Genomic DNA, 15,253 nt, shown 5'->3' on the forward strand with positions numbered 1-15,253 from the left:
CTGGATGTTTTTCTCGGTTTTCTTAGCTCCTGTAAAACCTGAAGGCACCGGGGTTCAAGCATTCAATGCTTCGTTTATTGAAAATGACACGACATTCTTCACAATACAAAAAAATATACAGAATACATACTGTATACCAAGTCCATTATATATATATATAAAAAAAGAACATTACAAGCATTACAAAGTTGTTTTTTTTTCGTTGATTTGAAATCTCGTCTTCATTAAAATATTTTTGAAATAAAGAGGGGAAAAAAAAAAAGGACAACAAGGCACAGCCGGTACTATCTGAGAAGCATAGTGCATACGTTACATACAATACCACACCAGTGAAACAACCGGTCTCGCATTGTGATGAATATTTTAGGGAAAAAAAACATTGTTTATCTGTGTCTAGCAAGATTAAAAACAACTGCGCATGAAGCGCAGAATGAGCGGCGGGCTAGCGTCTTTCAGCTCGCAACACATCACTGCTGTTCATCGTGAACAGGGTCGCATGGGCATGTGCTGCACTTTATCACAAATGGCCTCAGACGCCTCACAGACATCGCGGCAATATGGCTTTTTTTTTTTTTTTTTTAAACCAAGTGCTTTCAACCACTGGAATCTGACGCAACTCAAGTGCAAAATAAACTGAGGTCACATACTGTCTCGTAGGACTTTTCTGAAGCGGGTTTTGACAAGAGGTCACTGCTGGTGCCGACGACGATGGTGATGGTGACAATGACTTTCAACAAGAGGTGGACGAAGATGGGAGGTTTTTCACAGACCCTGGATCAGGATTTGTGGGTGTTGGGGGACAGGAGCAGGGAGGAGGGTGTTCCTTCCAGGTTTGGCAGAGGAACAGGCATGTGTCCGTTGATTAGGCTCGGGAACTGTGGAGGAAGAGAAAGGGGTGGAGAGTTAGTGAGGAGGGGACAGGGTCTATGAAGGCTGCTTTCCGGAGAGGAACTGCAGCATTGTCACTGCTCTGGCTTCCTGTTTTTTTTTTTTTTTTTTCTTTTAATAATTCATTGTACCTATTCGCCTTTATCTCTGTCCCCTGCACCTCTACAACAGAAGAAGTAGTCAACATTATTTGTTCACAAAGAATCCGTTGCATCCTTGTGTGTGTGTGTGTGTTGAGGGGTGTGTGTGTGTGTATATATATGTATGATTTCACAAATGAGGAGCAGCTCTCAAACCAGTCCACCCTGTTCAAACTGGCTCCCCTGGGCTCAAACAGGAAGTATTCACAGGATTTCCTCTCCCGCTCACAGCACTGAAACAGGACACCTCTGCTGGACCTGCTCACTAAGTCACATCTAGTTTCACCACGGCTTATGTCTGTTGTTTTTCACAACTCAAAAACATTGTGTTTGTATTTTAAATTCTACATATCATTTAAGTCAGGGAGACGGTTTAAAACCAAAATTTGTGTTCACTAATGACTCAAAAAGTCAAATTTCATCATGTTTGGTTCAAATTTATAACCCCAATAAAACAATAATAAAAGGTAAGCCCGCTCTGTTTAGACATATGTAGTTACTGCTCTAAAAAGGACAAATTCTATGCTGATGATTTCAATTTAAAAAGATAAGAATATAAATCTGATGGGAGCACTACTGATAATTATTTACTAGTAGATATAAAGGGATTCCATATACTGGAGTTTCAGCCAATAAAAACTGGAGCTAATCATTTTACAACTTGTAATAAAAGATAAACCAAAATGTGTGTTGTAAACCGGTTCATCTTCCAAAGTCATTACCTTGGCTCATCAGCTTTAACGACTGATTTAAAGAACGGGGGATTTTTCTTACTTTCACCTGCAGTCTCACCACTTCCTGCTCGACTGTTACTACCAGTAAACAATTAACCTGTTCTGTTCTCATCTCCCGCTCGTCTCTCTCTCTCTCTCTCTCACCACGCCCTCTCTCCACAGTGTTTCTTACCTGGAAAAGGGAGCTGTGGCCCTGCAGCCGGGCGGGGCTGAGTGGGGCGACGGGGCTCAGGCTGCTCCAGAAGTGGATGCCTGACAACAGCGGACTGTGAGCCAACAACAAACCAGAGGGAGTCTGTGGAGGAGAGGGAGGGAGAGAGAGAGAGAGAGAGCGAGGGAGGCTTCATGTAAATAAGTGCAAAACCAGTGACAAAAAAACCCTACCCGACAGAGACCCACTGGCTGGAGAGGATTTCTCCGAGGGCTCTGGTAATGCGAAACATGCTGAAACGGTAAATGGACGTGTATTGGCGTTTGGAAAAACAAACTTGACGAAGCAGGAAGGAAGTCTGAGGTTTTTTTTCCCCCCTAGAATACAGGGGTGACGTGTGGAGGAGAGGTGCTGGACAGTGGGGGTTGTTGTTGATCAGGGCGGAGGGAAGAGGGGTCCTCAAGCCCTCGGAACGCAGACTAGAGAGAAAACATATGAAATCAATTTCTCCTTCTCTCCCCTGGTCTTGTCCTTCCCCTCCCCCTTACTTTCCCCTGTGTCACCTCAGACGTGAGCCAGTGTTGCAGAGGGACCAGCCCTGCTCCCATTATTAATGGAATTATTGGAGCATATGGCATCACTTAGGGCCTCTTCCCTGCTCTCATAGGTTGGGCTTGGAGAAGATTTCTGTAAATCGGTTGTTTTCCTCTGATCCCACTTTTAGCGACCCAATAAACAGAAAACGGTGATTGTACGTGTCGGACAAACGTCGCAGCAGCGTCACTTCTCTCTGGAGCAACTTCAGCGTAGAAGCCGTCGTTACCTTCTCCAAGCAGTTTCTGTTTTTGGCCACGTTTGTCTGTGAGCAGCATAACTCCAAAAATAAAGGATGCTTTTGAATGAAATATTCTGGGGATGTGGTTTATGGTCCAAAGAAGATTCAGGTACAGATTCAGGGGTTTTTAATATGTTTTAAACAATTGTTAACCTTGAAAATAGGGGAGTGTAATGATACTGTGGGACACTAAGCAGCCTTGGCAGAGGTTTGCATTGTCTGAGCGCTTTCTCTTGTTCCATTAAAGCTACAGCGTATAGGATTTGGCAACATCTATGGGTAAAGTGTTACGCTGCAGCTGAATATCTCTCACTTCCCTCTTCCCTTCCTAGAATGTAGGAAAACCTGGGGTTTACATGCACAGTTTGATCGAGCTAAGGCCGCATTCTGGCTAAGACAGGCAATCGGACAACTTGCTGAGTCCGAGTATAGAAAACGAGAAAAACTATTTACTGGCCGTGTTCGTCTGACTCCGCCTCCGTAGTCCGACTACGTGTATACATGCAGGAGTAGTCAGACTATGAATGGCATCATCCAGGTATGTTAGTCCAACTAAGGCTAGCTCGACTACAATCTGACTCTTAAGTGTTTAGTTTGTCCATTCACACAATCATTACAGTACATTAAAAACAAAACATCATTATCAATATATAATTATATATTAGATTTCAGCAAAATAGACAGAATTTCACCTAAACCTTACAATCTGTTTAAACTAAATTAAAGTTGTGGCTTAAGCCTCAGGAGTAACGTCTAATGTCACACAGCAGAAAGACAATAAAGTACAAGCTCATCAGAGTTGACTTTGGACCTAAATAAATGAAATTGTGACAGAATTGTACTGTCAAATTTTAAAGTCATCCTGTTGTTTTAGACTGAACAATCAGAATAAGTCAAAAAGTAAATATTGGATGTGTTACATACATTTTTCTACTAGTTGCAGTAGATCCACAAACGATGTCATTAATATTTGTCTTTCAAGTTCAAAGCGAAAGTACGAAGTACAAACTTATGGCTGACTTTTAACAACAGTTTGCCCAGATAACATAAGTGTGGCCTTTCCTCCAAACGTGCCAGGTTTCCTTGCATGTCTCTCTGTTGCGCTCTCTGATTGCTTAAGGGACACTGACATCATTCTCTGCATGGATGTGATCATGCCACCACCCCCTGCCAGACCAGTGCACAGAGGGGATGGGCACAGATAGCATCACAGAATTATTGTCCTTCTTTCTGAGATTGGATTAGTATTGGGCTAACTAGTTCATCTGAGGCTGGCACTCAGACATGATCTCCAGTTTTTCTTAAAAATGACCAAGAGCAGAAAGAAGAAAACTTGGAGCGATGTGTCATAGTGTAGTAATGGTGAGTCTGATCTTAACCAGACAAATTAAGGCAGGTTATGGAGCAATCTCAGGAGTAATTAACTAACCGAGGAGGTTGTGTTTACAGCCTGTCTGATTTTGAGCAGAACTCAAAAGGCAGAGGATGAATTTTAACGACGTTTTCTGGGGATAAATGGCCTAACAGAGGAAATCATTCGATTTTGGTGAACAGGGAACTGGATTTGGGATTTTTTTTTTGTTTTTTTATAAACAAAATTGAGCAGCTTTGATCCCTACATATGCTGCCAGTTGCAAGTTTTACAATATTTCTCCACTTATTTCTGTAATGTAGATAGTGTACAGTAATGTCTTTGTGTGTGTGTGTGTGTGTGTGTGTGTGGTGCAGGTTTAAACGAAAGCAAGAAATCATATTAATAGTACTAGTTCTTCAGTATAGTATTGTCCTGAAAAGTGTCTCAAACTTTTAAACTGTTGTGTATTTTGGGGAAACTAAGGCTGAGTGACACATTGAATGGTTGATCGTGTTCTCACAAAGCTAATATCATCACCATGTGTAGACTCTCTGAATCATGAGATTAGGAAAGAGGAGGAAAACGGTGCCTACGCTTCATCCAGCATGTCATCCATGGATAAATGGACAAATCCAATTTCAGATTTGGGAATTTTCCTGATGCCCCAGCATTTTTTTTTTCTTGGATACAATTTGTTTTGTTATCATGAAAGGTTACACGAGGCTATAGTAAATCACAGACTAAATCAAGTACAATAATGCACTCACTGTTAGAGTTCCAAAACAGCCCAAAGACATTAAAATCACCTTTGCGCCAAATTTTGAACCTCAGCAGATAAAGTAAAATGCACGAAAGCATCTTTTTAAACAATCATCCCTAAAATATTGTGACTTGTGATTATTTTTGATCAGGGTAACTGTGGCATGAAATTGTATTATTGTCCAATAATGGCAACACTCTTCTTGTTTCACTCATCTTCAGCCTGTTTTGTGTGTTACTGTGTGTTTGATTTTTCTGTAAGCCGGTAAAACTAATAATTATGACCCGGAATTATCAAATATATTTGATTATTGTTTAGGCATGCGCTTAAAATGAGATTATCACATATTTACAATTCATACAACCAGAAACTGGATCAGTACCAGGTCGTCTCTCTCGGTATCAGCACCACCCATCACTACAAGATCGATCAGTCCCAGCTGGTATTCAAGTTAAGGAAAGGTCCGGTAAATCATCTCACCTGTGCAGTGAAGAAGGCAGGAGTCAGGGAGCCAGACGGGAGCGCTGGGCTATTGAGGGCGATGGAGCCGATGTCACTTCCTGCCAGCAGCAGGGATGGGGCAGAGATCTCCAGAGCTTTGGGCTTCTTGCTTTTTGGTGGGAGTTCATCTCTATGGTTACCATTACCAACAGAACTACTTCTACCACTGCTGCTGCTGCTTCTCTTCTCTGGAGGTTGCAGAGCTCGCTCCCGGTGCCCGGAGGAGAGGTTGAGAGGCTGAGCGCTCTGGTCAGAGTCCCCCTCCCCCTCCTTGACACCAGTGCCCCAGCTTCGTCCAGGCTGGGTATGGGGGGGAGATGGGGAATGGGAATGAGAGGAGAGCCTGGACGGCCTGGGGGAGATGTAGGACTCTGGCTTGGCAGAGGGAGGGGAGCTCCTCTCGTTGGCGTTGGTGCCAAAGCGGATGACGGAGCAGGACTCCTCCTGGCGCTCACGCAGGGCTCGGAGCAGCTCCGGCTGGTTCTGAAGGGAGCTGATGCTGAAGGAGGAGTAGAGACCTGAGCGGAGGTAGTCGTTACGACATTGCTGAGCCCCCAGCGCTGCCAGGGCCCTCCTCTGTGCCTCCTCCTCCCCGTCTTCCTCCTCTTCCTCCTCCACGTCCAGCTCAGGAGCCTCTCCTTCCTGGAGGGGAAAGCGCCCAGAGGCCAGACCCATCTCCACGGCCTGCGGGTCCATCTTCAGGATCTCAGGAAAGGACACAAACTTATAGACGAACTTCTGGCCGATCACCTTCTTAATGATGTTCTGTGGAACAGACAAACAGCATTTAGTTCACTTAAAGCTGACTTTTGATGTTTTTTTGTTGTTGATAATGTTGGTTTGGTCTTCACAAAGAATTATTTGATTGCAGCATCCTTCATCTGAAAACGGACGGACGGACTCAGACCTGACTGATGGAGGATTTGAGTGTAAGCAGCAGCAGAGCAGTAGCAGGTGAGTCGAGAAGCATTTCTCCCCTTAAATGTTTTTTTTTCATGTTTTCAGTCAAAGTTGTGCAAGACAAAAACAAATCACTTCCTGTGTTTAGTGCAGGAGTGTTGCTAGGCAACGCAAGATCTGCTATACGGACAAACACGGAGAGAGACGTGGAGATTATAGATTTTGTCATAACGTGGCAATGGTTTTGTTTTTATTTTAAAGTTGTGCATTACAGTTTGTAAGTTAAAGAGTATTATTTTCTATCGCATGTTTTAAATAAAACAACCTCAGCTGACCTTGGTGCTGCATTAATTACAAAAAGACATCTATCATCAACAAGACAACAACAGAACATAAATGAATTCTGGGTGTTGAACAGCCGGGCAAGCCGTCACACTGACACCATTTTGTGTTGAGTGTCACATTAAAAGCAGAGCTCCACTGTGTGTTTGATGAGAAAGAGGAAGGGGAAGTGACTGTAGGGGACACTGTGGGTTTTAAGAGAAGCACTACAAAGATCTCTTATCGTCTACTACATCCTTTCCGCTGCTCCGCCATGAATAGTCACACCACCCCCAAACAGAAGCGGCTCCTGTGCTCCATCAGAGTTCACTCGAGCTCACCTTGTCGTAGTAGTAGCGCAGGGCTCTGCTCAGCTTGTCGTAGTTCATGTTGGTCTTATTCTTGCGGAGCCCCCAGAGCTTGGCCACTTCCTCCGACTTGAGGAGCTTGAACTCGCCATCTGTGGACGTCCAGCAAATCAGGTGCTTGTGGCTTTGGTCGAGCAGCAGCTGCAGCAGGAACTGCCACAGTGTGATGGCGCTGTCCATACCTGCAGGGACACAAACAAATGACAAATTGTGTCTCAAATGGAGCAGAATATTCAACGTCAAAGCACCCATAGGTCGTTTTTTTTTTTTTTTTTTATCATCATTCCCCATACAAGTTGTGTTTTTCCAAGGAAGCAAGCCGATTGGCTCGGAGCGTTTCCATTCTTATCTATTAAGTACGGATAAAACATACCATATCTTTCAGGAGATAGTTTAAAACAAGATGTTTAAAGATGTCATTTAAATGCCCTTTTTTCCCCTGATTCCCCACACAGACTATATGAGGTGACTGGCTGAAGAGGGACTAGCCTGCGTAAGCTTACACATGTGGACCGGCGATGAATAGAACAGTGTGTTACAGACCGTAGTTTAATGCAGCAGCAGCAGAAGAGAGAGAGAGAGAGAGAAAACACATATAAGGAGGAACAACAGCTCAAGCCAGAAATATGCTGTGGTTCAACCTGGCCCTCTCTCCACAGGAAGTATGACGGGCCCAGGGTGGGTTATTCCTTTAATAGAGGAATGTGCAGCCTCCAAGCTCTTGTCTGCCTGCTACCAGCTCACATATTAATAATGGTGGGGGGACTGTTTCCGGCTGCACAGGGGGCTAACGCCACAGAGTGCTCAAACAGTTAGACCATTTATCAATTAGTGGAATTATTGAAAAATAACCTTTGTTTTTGCTGTTAATTGACTCTATTTGGACACTGCGTCTTTCATCTGAAAACAAACGATGTGAAAACAGTGAGACCTGACTGAGGGAGTGTTTGAGTGCATACACCGGCAGCGCAGTGGTGGGCGGGGACAAGAGGCATTAATCCTGTCAATCTGCTTGAAGAGTGAGTTTTATGTTTTATTTTTGGGTTCTTGGCATCAGCGCGTTCAGGTAGAAAACATCTCCCTTGCCGTCTCGCTTTACTAGCGCAGCCGCCGTCTGTCTTGACTCAAAACAAATCACTTCCTGTGTGCAGCGCAGGAATGTCACTGGTCAAAATCTAACCACAGAGAGTCATGTGGGGCAACACTGTGTGAACTCAGATCTTTGTTTATTTCACTTATAAATTAATTCAAAAGATAAGTCATTTTAATATTTTAGACTTATGATCATGGAAGGTGGCATTTGTGACCGTTTTATTTGAAATTCGGTGACATTTAAAAAGTTGTTTAGTTTGTTTGGTAGCAGTGTTTAAAGGCATCATCATGTTTCATTAATGCCTTCTTCTGATTCTTCTTCAAACTTGACACTCAATACCTTTTTACTACAGACTATAATAACTATGTAGCACCCAGTATTAGAAGCTGTCTGATCACAATCATAGTTGGTTTAGATTTATTGGATAAATACATTTACAGAATTGTTTAAAGTGATGCTTATTGAGGTAAATGAGTGTTTTTTCCCCAATGTTGGACTTTTCATTTAAAATATATATATTAGAATATATTTTAGTTTGTATCAAAAGTGGAATATTGTTATATTAAATGTATGGCTGCATTCGGATAAAGCAGTAGAAGATGGATGGATGGATGGATATTGATTGATTATTAAATGAATCATCAACAAATAATTAAAACAAGCTCTCTAATTTTTCAGCTTTTTAAATGTGAATATTCCCTGGTTTCTTTACTCCATATAACAAAGAAATCACTAAAACTGAATCATTTTGTTTTGTGGACAAAACAAGACATCATCGTTTCCAGGATTGAGAGAATTGTTTCAACATCTTCTGACGTTTTATGGACCAAACAAATACTCGATTAATCAAGAAAACAATCAAAAGATTAATCGATTATGAAAATAATCTTTAGTTGCAGCCCTAGTTAAATTAAAAGTTCCACTTTTAACATACTGTTGTCCAGTATCAATGGACACAACCGTCGCCTTGTATTATCTTTGGTCAGATCAGTGGATGTGAGAGGTGATTAGTGACTGATGTTCACAGAAACAATGAAAACACACTGGCCATTATCTCTGTCCAGACAAAAGAGAGAAAGACAGGGCTGAACTCACTTCCGACACCAGCTATCCCCTGAGTTTTTTATCTGCCATGTGAAACTACAAACCTGTCAAAGTCAGGACTTCCTCCTATTCTACTTCCAAGGACAAATGGTGAGGAGAAGGGATCCCACAGCAGGGGATCATTTCCCCCAGTCATGCCACACTTCCCACAAAATCCCAGAGGGAGTGGGCCAAAAGATCAAATCATTGTCCACTTTCCATGGCTCCTCGCTTTAACCCACTCTCAACCAACATTTAAGATTGGCCTTTAAACATTTCGAAGCAAAAAGTAAAAGGTGGCCAACGTGGAGCCGCACACAGCTGACAGCTCTACAATTAGACCAGAATGACTTCTAAACGAACACCAAAGATGCTGCAAATAGCACAGTGGACATGGTAATGACCACCAGGAGGCAACGCGACATATCACCGAGCAGCTGACACACACCGATATTAGAGTGATAGGTTCACCACATGCAGAGAGAATATTATGTCACAGCACTACAATGGAGCAAACCGCGGCTGGGGGTTATAACACTTTCTAAGAACATCACTTATGGTGGTTCTGGTCGGGGATGCGCTGCCCTGCTGTGGATGCTCAGACTGAGGAGCCTCGTCGCGCGCACAAAGACATCCACTGTGTTGACCGAACGGAAACTCCTAATGAGATTAGATGGTGTGTGCAGACATTACTTAGCCATGACTAAATGTGCACTCTTCCTTTTGCAGACGGTGGAAAATTCAACAGGGGCCCAAAAGAGCTTATATCTGAACTAACGATGGGACAATATCTGTGATATGTTAATGCACATCATCATTTAAAGTGCTCACACAAAGTTGAATTCAAGCTGAGAAAATCGTCATTAAAAAGGCCGTCTAGCTCACCAACATACAGTCCAAGCGGTTTATTTTGAAGTGCCACAAGGGGGAGACTCAGCATCCACTCGTTCAACAGAGGCCCTGTTTTCTGTTGTCTGTAAGCAGCAAAACTCAAAAAGAAAAGGAAATTAACTGTGATGTTATTTTCTGTGGAGGTTATGGTCCAAGAATGAAAAGATTAGATTTCTGTGGTGATCCAGCCACGGATTTGGATTCAGGATTTTAACTTTTTTTGACCTTGCAAGATAGGGGTTGGTTTGCACACTCCCAGGTTGTACCATTACAACATTTTGCAAATCAAATATTGGCAGGTAGTTTTTTGCACATTTAATAAAATGAGCTCTCTCCTCTGTATGTGTGTCACAAATATAGACAATTGTCCATATTTACCTGCATTTCGTCTGAAAACATTTGGTTGGCAAAGTACAGCCAGAGGGCTCCATCCATGTATGTTTACTCATCTAATGCCCGGTGTACAGTGTGTGATTTTAGGGTGTCCCAGACAAAATATGACCAGTGTGAAACAGTTGTGGTGATTTCTGTCTTCGTGGCTCCTCAACACTAGATATGAAGTCCCACCGTGTGTGTGCTGCTACAAGGTTTTTATGTTCTATACTAACTTGTGTGTCATAATCTGGGATTTCACAGATGCCATCAGCGTCAGTCTACATGGACCCAGTGGTCTTCGGGCTGCTTCGAGGCCTGAGGTGTTGTGGGATCACGTGTTGTTGTGATCTTCTGCATACCTCAGACGTAACAAGTGGTTATTTCAGTTGCTGTTGCCTTTCAATCATTTTTCAAACCAGTCGGGCCGTTCTCTTCTGACCTCATCATGAGGCAATTTCAGCCTAAGAACAGCCACTTACACGGTGTTTTCTCTTTTTCAGACCATCCTCCATAAAACCAGAGAAAGGGTTGTGTGCGTGAAAATCCCACGAGATCAGCAGTCTCAGCCTGTCTGGCACCAAGAACCACGCCGTGATCAAAGTCACTTAAATCACCTGTCTTCCCCATCCTGTTGCTCGGTTTGAGGTTCTGCAGGTCCTCTTGATTCCTGACTAGGTGTACCCATTAAAGTGGTTGGTGAGTGTGCATCTTGTTGTCAATCTCAAGTTTATTAGATCCATGTCATCGCACAATGTGATGAGCAGAGGTGGAATTACATGTACTACACTGTAATTGAGTAGGTTTTCTGTGTTTTCTAAAATCATTTTTATATATAAAGTATATACTGTAACATATATACAATAAGTATATATATGTTTTTTTGGAAGTAGTGAACTTTTCTACGTTTTAAATCATCAATCCATATCTGAGTAAAAATTATGTTGACCTGAAATAAAATAAAAAATCACACACCGGTAACTTTGGCAGTGAGTGATGAGGACAGGTGAGTGATGAGGACAGGTGAATGATGAGGACAGGTGAGTTGGTGCTAATTAAGGTCCCTGACTGAGTTTGTGACCTTGACCCATTTTGACTGATATATTATGTGTTTACATATTTTATTTTGTCAGCACTTTAATTTGTAGAGGTTTGCCTTGAATTAAAAACAATTCATGTGACATTTGTATAAGAAGAAACCCCAAACTTGTTAAAAAAGTAACTAAGTAACTTTTACTCTGAGTATATTTTAAACAAGCTACTTTTTTTTTACTTGAACTAGAGTAAATGTTTAGACCTGTACTTTTCCTTGTAAGTACAATGTTATCAAAACAGTGGTACTTTTACTTAAGTAGAATATTTCAGTGCTCTTTCCATCTCTGGTGATGAGTCATGAACTCATAAAAAAGGCTGCAAATTCAAAATCTGTAGAATGTATTTAAAAAACAAACAAACAAAATAATGAACACAATATTACCGGGTATCGATAAGTATGATACAATTGTGTCCACACTCTCGTTGTTTTTAGCAGTTGTGCTCCTGTTGTGTGTGCGTGTGTCTGCTCTCGTATCCGGGAGCTGAAAGTTGCGGCAACTGTTGCGCACACCGCAGTCTGTCTGATGATCACTGCTCCACTGACTCATTTTCAAGATGTTGCTCGGACCGGAAGACGATGGTACAACTATGACTAAATCGAATCCATTGCTATTCTCGTTCAAATCTCGTTCAAAAATAACCTAACATTTAGAGAGTCGAGCCGAACCAGACAGAAGGGTTAACAGCAGCCGTCAGTCTGCCGAGGCATCATTAGACAACAAAAGCGCTGTTCACAGAGAAAGAGTGGGTTTATTTTGTTCACTTTACCTGCGATCTCTCACTTTGTCTTTTCCCTCCGCGAAGCTCTACGGCGAAACTTGTGCGACTCCGTGTTTGTCCATGCTTACTTGTGCCCTTTCTTTCACAGTTGTGCTGCTGGACTGAAATAGGATCCTGTGCTTTTTCTTTTTCAGAGCAGGAAGTTGGAGCAGGCAGACACAGAGCCGGCTCACTTCCTCTCCCCTACGATTCCCCAGGCAGTTTGCCGTCTGTGTAAACACACACACTTTTCCTCCCTCCCCTCCTCTTGTGCGCTGACTGTGGGCCTGCTGCTGTGCTCACGGAGGATGCACAAAAGTCCTACAGCCCCTGAACTAACGTCATCATCATCATCAGTCAGCAGCAGGCCGCCGCGGTGCGTTCACGTACGCCTTGTTACTTTGAAGACTGGATTCTAAATCTCAGTACTTCCATACTTGACTCTGTTGTGTGTGTTAATGCAGAGGTGGACTGAAATATTCTACTCAAGTAAAAGTACCACTATTTTGATAAAGTTTTACTTAAGAACAAGTAAAAGTACTCGTCTAACAAACTTGTTAATCTTAACAAGGATAAGGTTCTTTCTTGTGTCGTGCAAAAAGGAGAAGGGGACAGAAATCTCATATTAATTCATATTAATATTAATATTAATTTTTTAATTAAAGGCACATTTAAGTGCTGACAAAATAAAATATGTAAACACACAAAGTCAAAATGGGGCCACACGGTTCGAGCCCCGGTTGGAACAAGGGCCTTTCTGCATGGAGTTTGCATGTTCTCCCCGTGTGTGCGTGGGTTCTCTCCGGGTTCTCCGGCTTCCTCCCACAGTCCAAAAACATGCAATGTGGGGATTAGGTAAATTGGACACTCTAAATTGACCATAGGAGTGAGTGTGAGAATGAATGGTTGTTTGTCTCTATCTGTGTGTGGCCCTGCGATGGACTGGCGAACTGTCCAGGGTGTACCCCGCCTATCGCCCGATGTAGCTGAGATTGGCACAGCACCCCCCGCGACCCTCTGGCAGAGGATAAAGCGGTAGATGATGACTGACAAAGTCAAAATGGGTCAAGGTCACAAACTCACTCAAGGACCTTAATTAAAAATATTGATATTTGCCCTGGCATATCGATTATCATATTGCAAGGACAAGCAGTAGAAACATGAAAGACAGTTCAGTTTCAGTGCATGTAAATGTAATTCAAATGAATGTATTGTTAGTTTGCAGGGAAAAAACATTGATGAACAGCTGCTGAAACTATAAATCTGTTTTAAGATTTCAGGCTGCGTGGATATGAGCAGTTACATTTTAGTTTTAAGGTCAAACCAAAAAAGGCAAACAATTGAAGAAGACACACATTCTTTTACCTTTGGACAAGAATGTTTTAATGCAGGATTTCATCAGAACTCCCTCATGTTTTATTTGGGGAATATCATTCAACTGAATATTTATGGATTTTGTTGAATCAGAGGATGGGCCTTCTATTCTGCCACAGATATCACACCAACCCATTTGCTTTAGGATGTTTTCAGCTCAGTGAAGCAGTGGAATTTGAATAACGTGATCCATGCACAGGGGTACCCCAGCCCTTTTGACCTGGTGGGGACTTGAACCAGGGACCCTCCAGTTACAAGCTGAGTTCCTTTTCCGCTTGGCCACAGGCTGCTCTAATATTTCAAACGAAGCTACGTGTTTGTAGTGCAAATATTTGTTTGTGATAATACTTTGCTGACCGGCTAAATGTTTGCTTTGTTATGAAACCGTGTTAAATTTGTGATGCAAGACACAGCCAGTTAAGTCAAGACATTAAAGCTGATGCCAGTGAAATACTTTAGATATGTGTTTCTCTGCGTTCTCTGGTTTCTTTCCACAGTCCAAAAACATGCAGATGTGGCGATTTAGGCATATTGGACACTCTAAATTGACCATAGGTGTGAGTGTGAGAGTGAATGGCTGTTTGTCTCCATATGTGTCCCTGTGATGGACTGGCATTATGTCCACGGGGTACACCGCCTTTCTCGCTATGTCAGCTGAGATTGGCACCAGCGCCCCCTGCGACCTTCATGTGGAGGATAAAGTGGTAGAAGATGGATGGACATTCAGTCAGGAGGCAGGACAGGAACAGAATAGGCCAAGAAAGTGAGATAGACTTAAGATCAAGACCAAGGCAGGGCGAGACTTATTCAAGAAGACCAAGAGTGAGACAGCTTCAAGACCTTGGCAGAGTGAATCAAGACCAAGACCAGTTCATTATAGTATCTGACCTCAAAATCAGCAATTATGTATGATCTATTCATGGAAAGGATCGGTGAAATTAATTTCTTTTATGAAATGATGGTGCATTACGATCTCCACTCACTGCTGTCACATCTCTAGCTCTCACTTAGATGAGGGTGTTTGTCCTGTGTTCTTCTTTATGTTGTGCAAATGAAGTCTTTGCAGTTGAGGAGAGCAAACTTTATAACAGACTGTGTTTGCTGCTGCCAGACAAACACACCATGTCTCGTTTGATCATCTCCATGAACATAACAAATGACAAATGACTTGCGTAATTCAATGCATTTGAGATCATTTGACAACTTACACGTGAGGGGCGTTTGTTTTTCAAGGGATTTAATGAATACAAATCCACTTAAACTGAGTGATAAAGGTGAAGACTCTTTATTCACACATATTCATAATATTGTGTCCACTCCCTTTGACACACTAATCTAAAATGATAGGAAGTAAAAACATAATTTGTAAGATTATCACTGTTCTCTGTTCACAACTTTTTTTTATCAGTAACTTTGTTTTGCTCTTATCACGTGAACACTTACTTTGATGTTTTGTGCAAATAGTTTTTTTTTTTCATTGCGTCACCTGATGGCATTTAGGTCAGTATGTCCAAACGTTTCGGTTTGTGAGTGACCTGTGGTCCCCAGGCGAAGGTGTGACCCCCCCGGCGGGCGGGGCTCTCCTGCGGCGCGTCTGATTGGTGGTAAATGTTGCCGCGGCTGAAGGTGATGAC

At 42.5% G+C, this 15,253-nt stretch overlaps 1 protein-coding gene across 2 annotated transcripts; it reads right to left on the reverse strand.

Annotated features, from left to right (window-relative positions):
- Window positions 1-53: 53 nt before the first annotated feature.
- LOC131469663 (ETS domain-containing protein Elk-3-like) lies at window positions 54-12,519 on the reverse strand. Of its 2 annotated transcripts, none has more exons than XM_058644894.1 (5): window positions 12,255-12,519; window positions 6,926-7,134; window positions 5,343-6,128; window positions 1,935-2,057; window positions 54-875 (listed from the first exon to the last, which is right to left on the reverse strand). In XM_058644894.1, the coding sequence occupies exons 2-5, from the start codon at window positions 7,130-7,132 to the stop codon at window positions 777-779; spliced, it is 1,215 nt and encodes a 404-aa protein (XP_058500877.1). In that variant the 5' UTR covers window positions 7,133-7,134; window positions 12,255-12,519; the 3' UTR covers window positions 54-776. The 2 variants fall into 2 exon arrangements, with proteins under 2 accessions (XP_058500877.1, XP_058500876.1); XM_058644893.1 differs by lacking the exon at window positions 12,255-12,519 and adding an exon at window positions 10,014-11,119.
- Between the last annotated feature and the right edge of the window lie 2,734 nt (window positions 12,520-15,253).

Source organism: Solea solea, chromosome 12, assembly GCF_958295425.1.
Source record: "Solea solea chromosome 12, fSolSol10.1, whole genome shotgun sequence".
NCBI classification, from domain to species: Eukaryota; Metazoa; Chordata; class Actinopteri; order Pleuronectiformes; family Soleidae; genus Solea; species Solea solea.

Coding starts and splice junctions, on each gene's coding strand:
- LOC131469663 (XM_058644893.1), bottom strand. CDS start 10,068: ATGCTGAGTCTCCCCCTTGTGGCACTTCAAAATAAACCGCTTGGACTG. Junction 7,135..10,013: donor ACCGCTTGGACTGTATGTTG/GTGAGCTAGACG, acceptor GTGTCCCTGCAG/GTATGGACAGCGCCATCACA. Junction 876..1,934: donor GCCACAGCTCCCTTTTCCAG/GTAAGAAACACT, acceptor CTTCCTCCACAG/TTCCCGAGCCTAATCAACGG.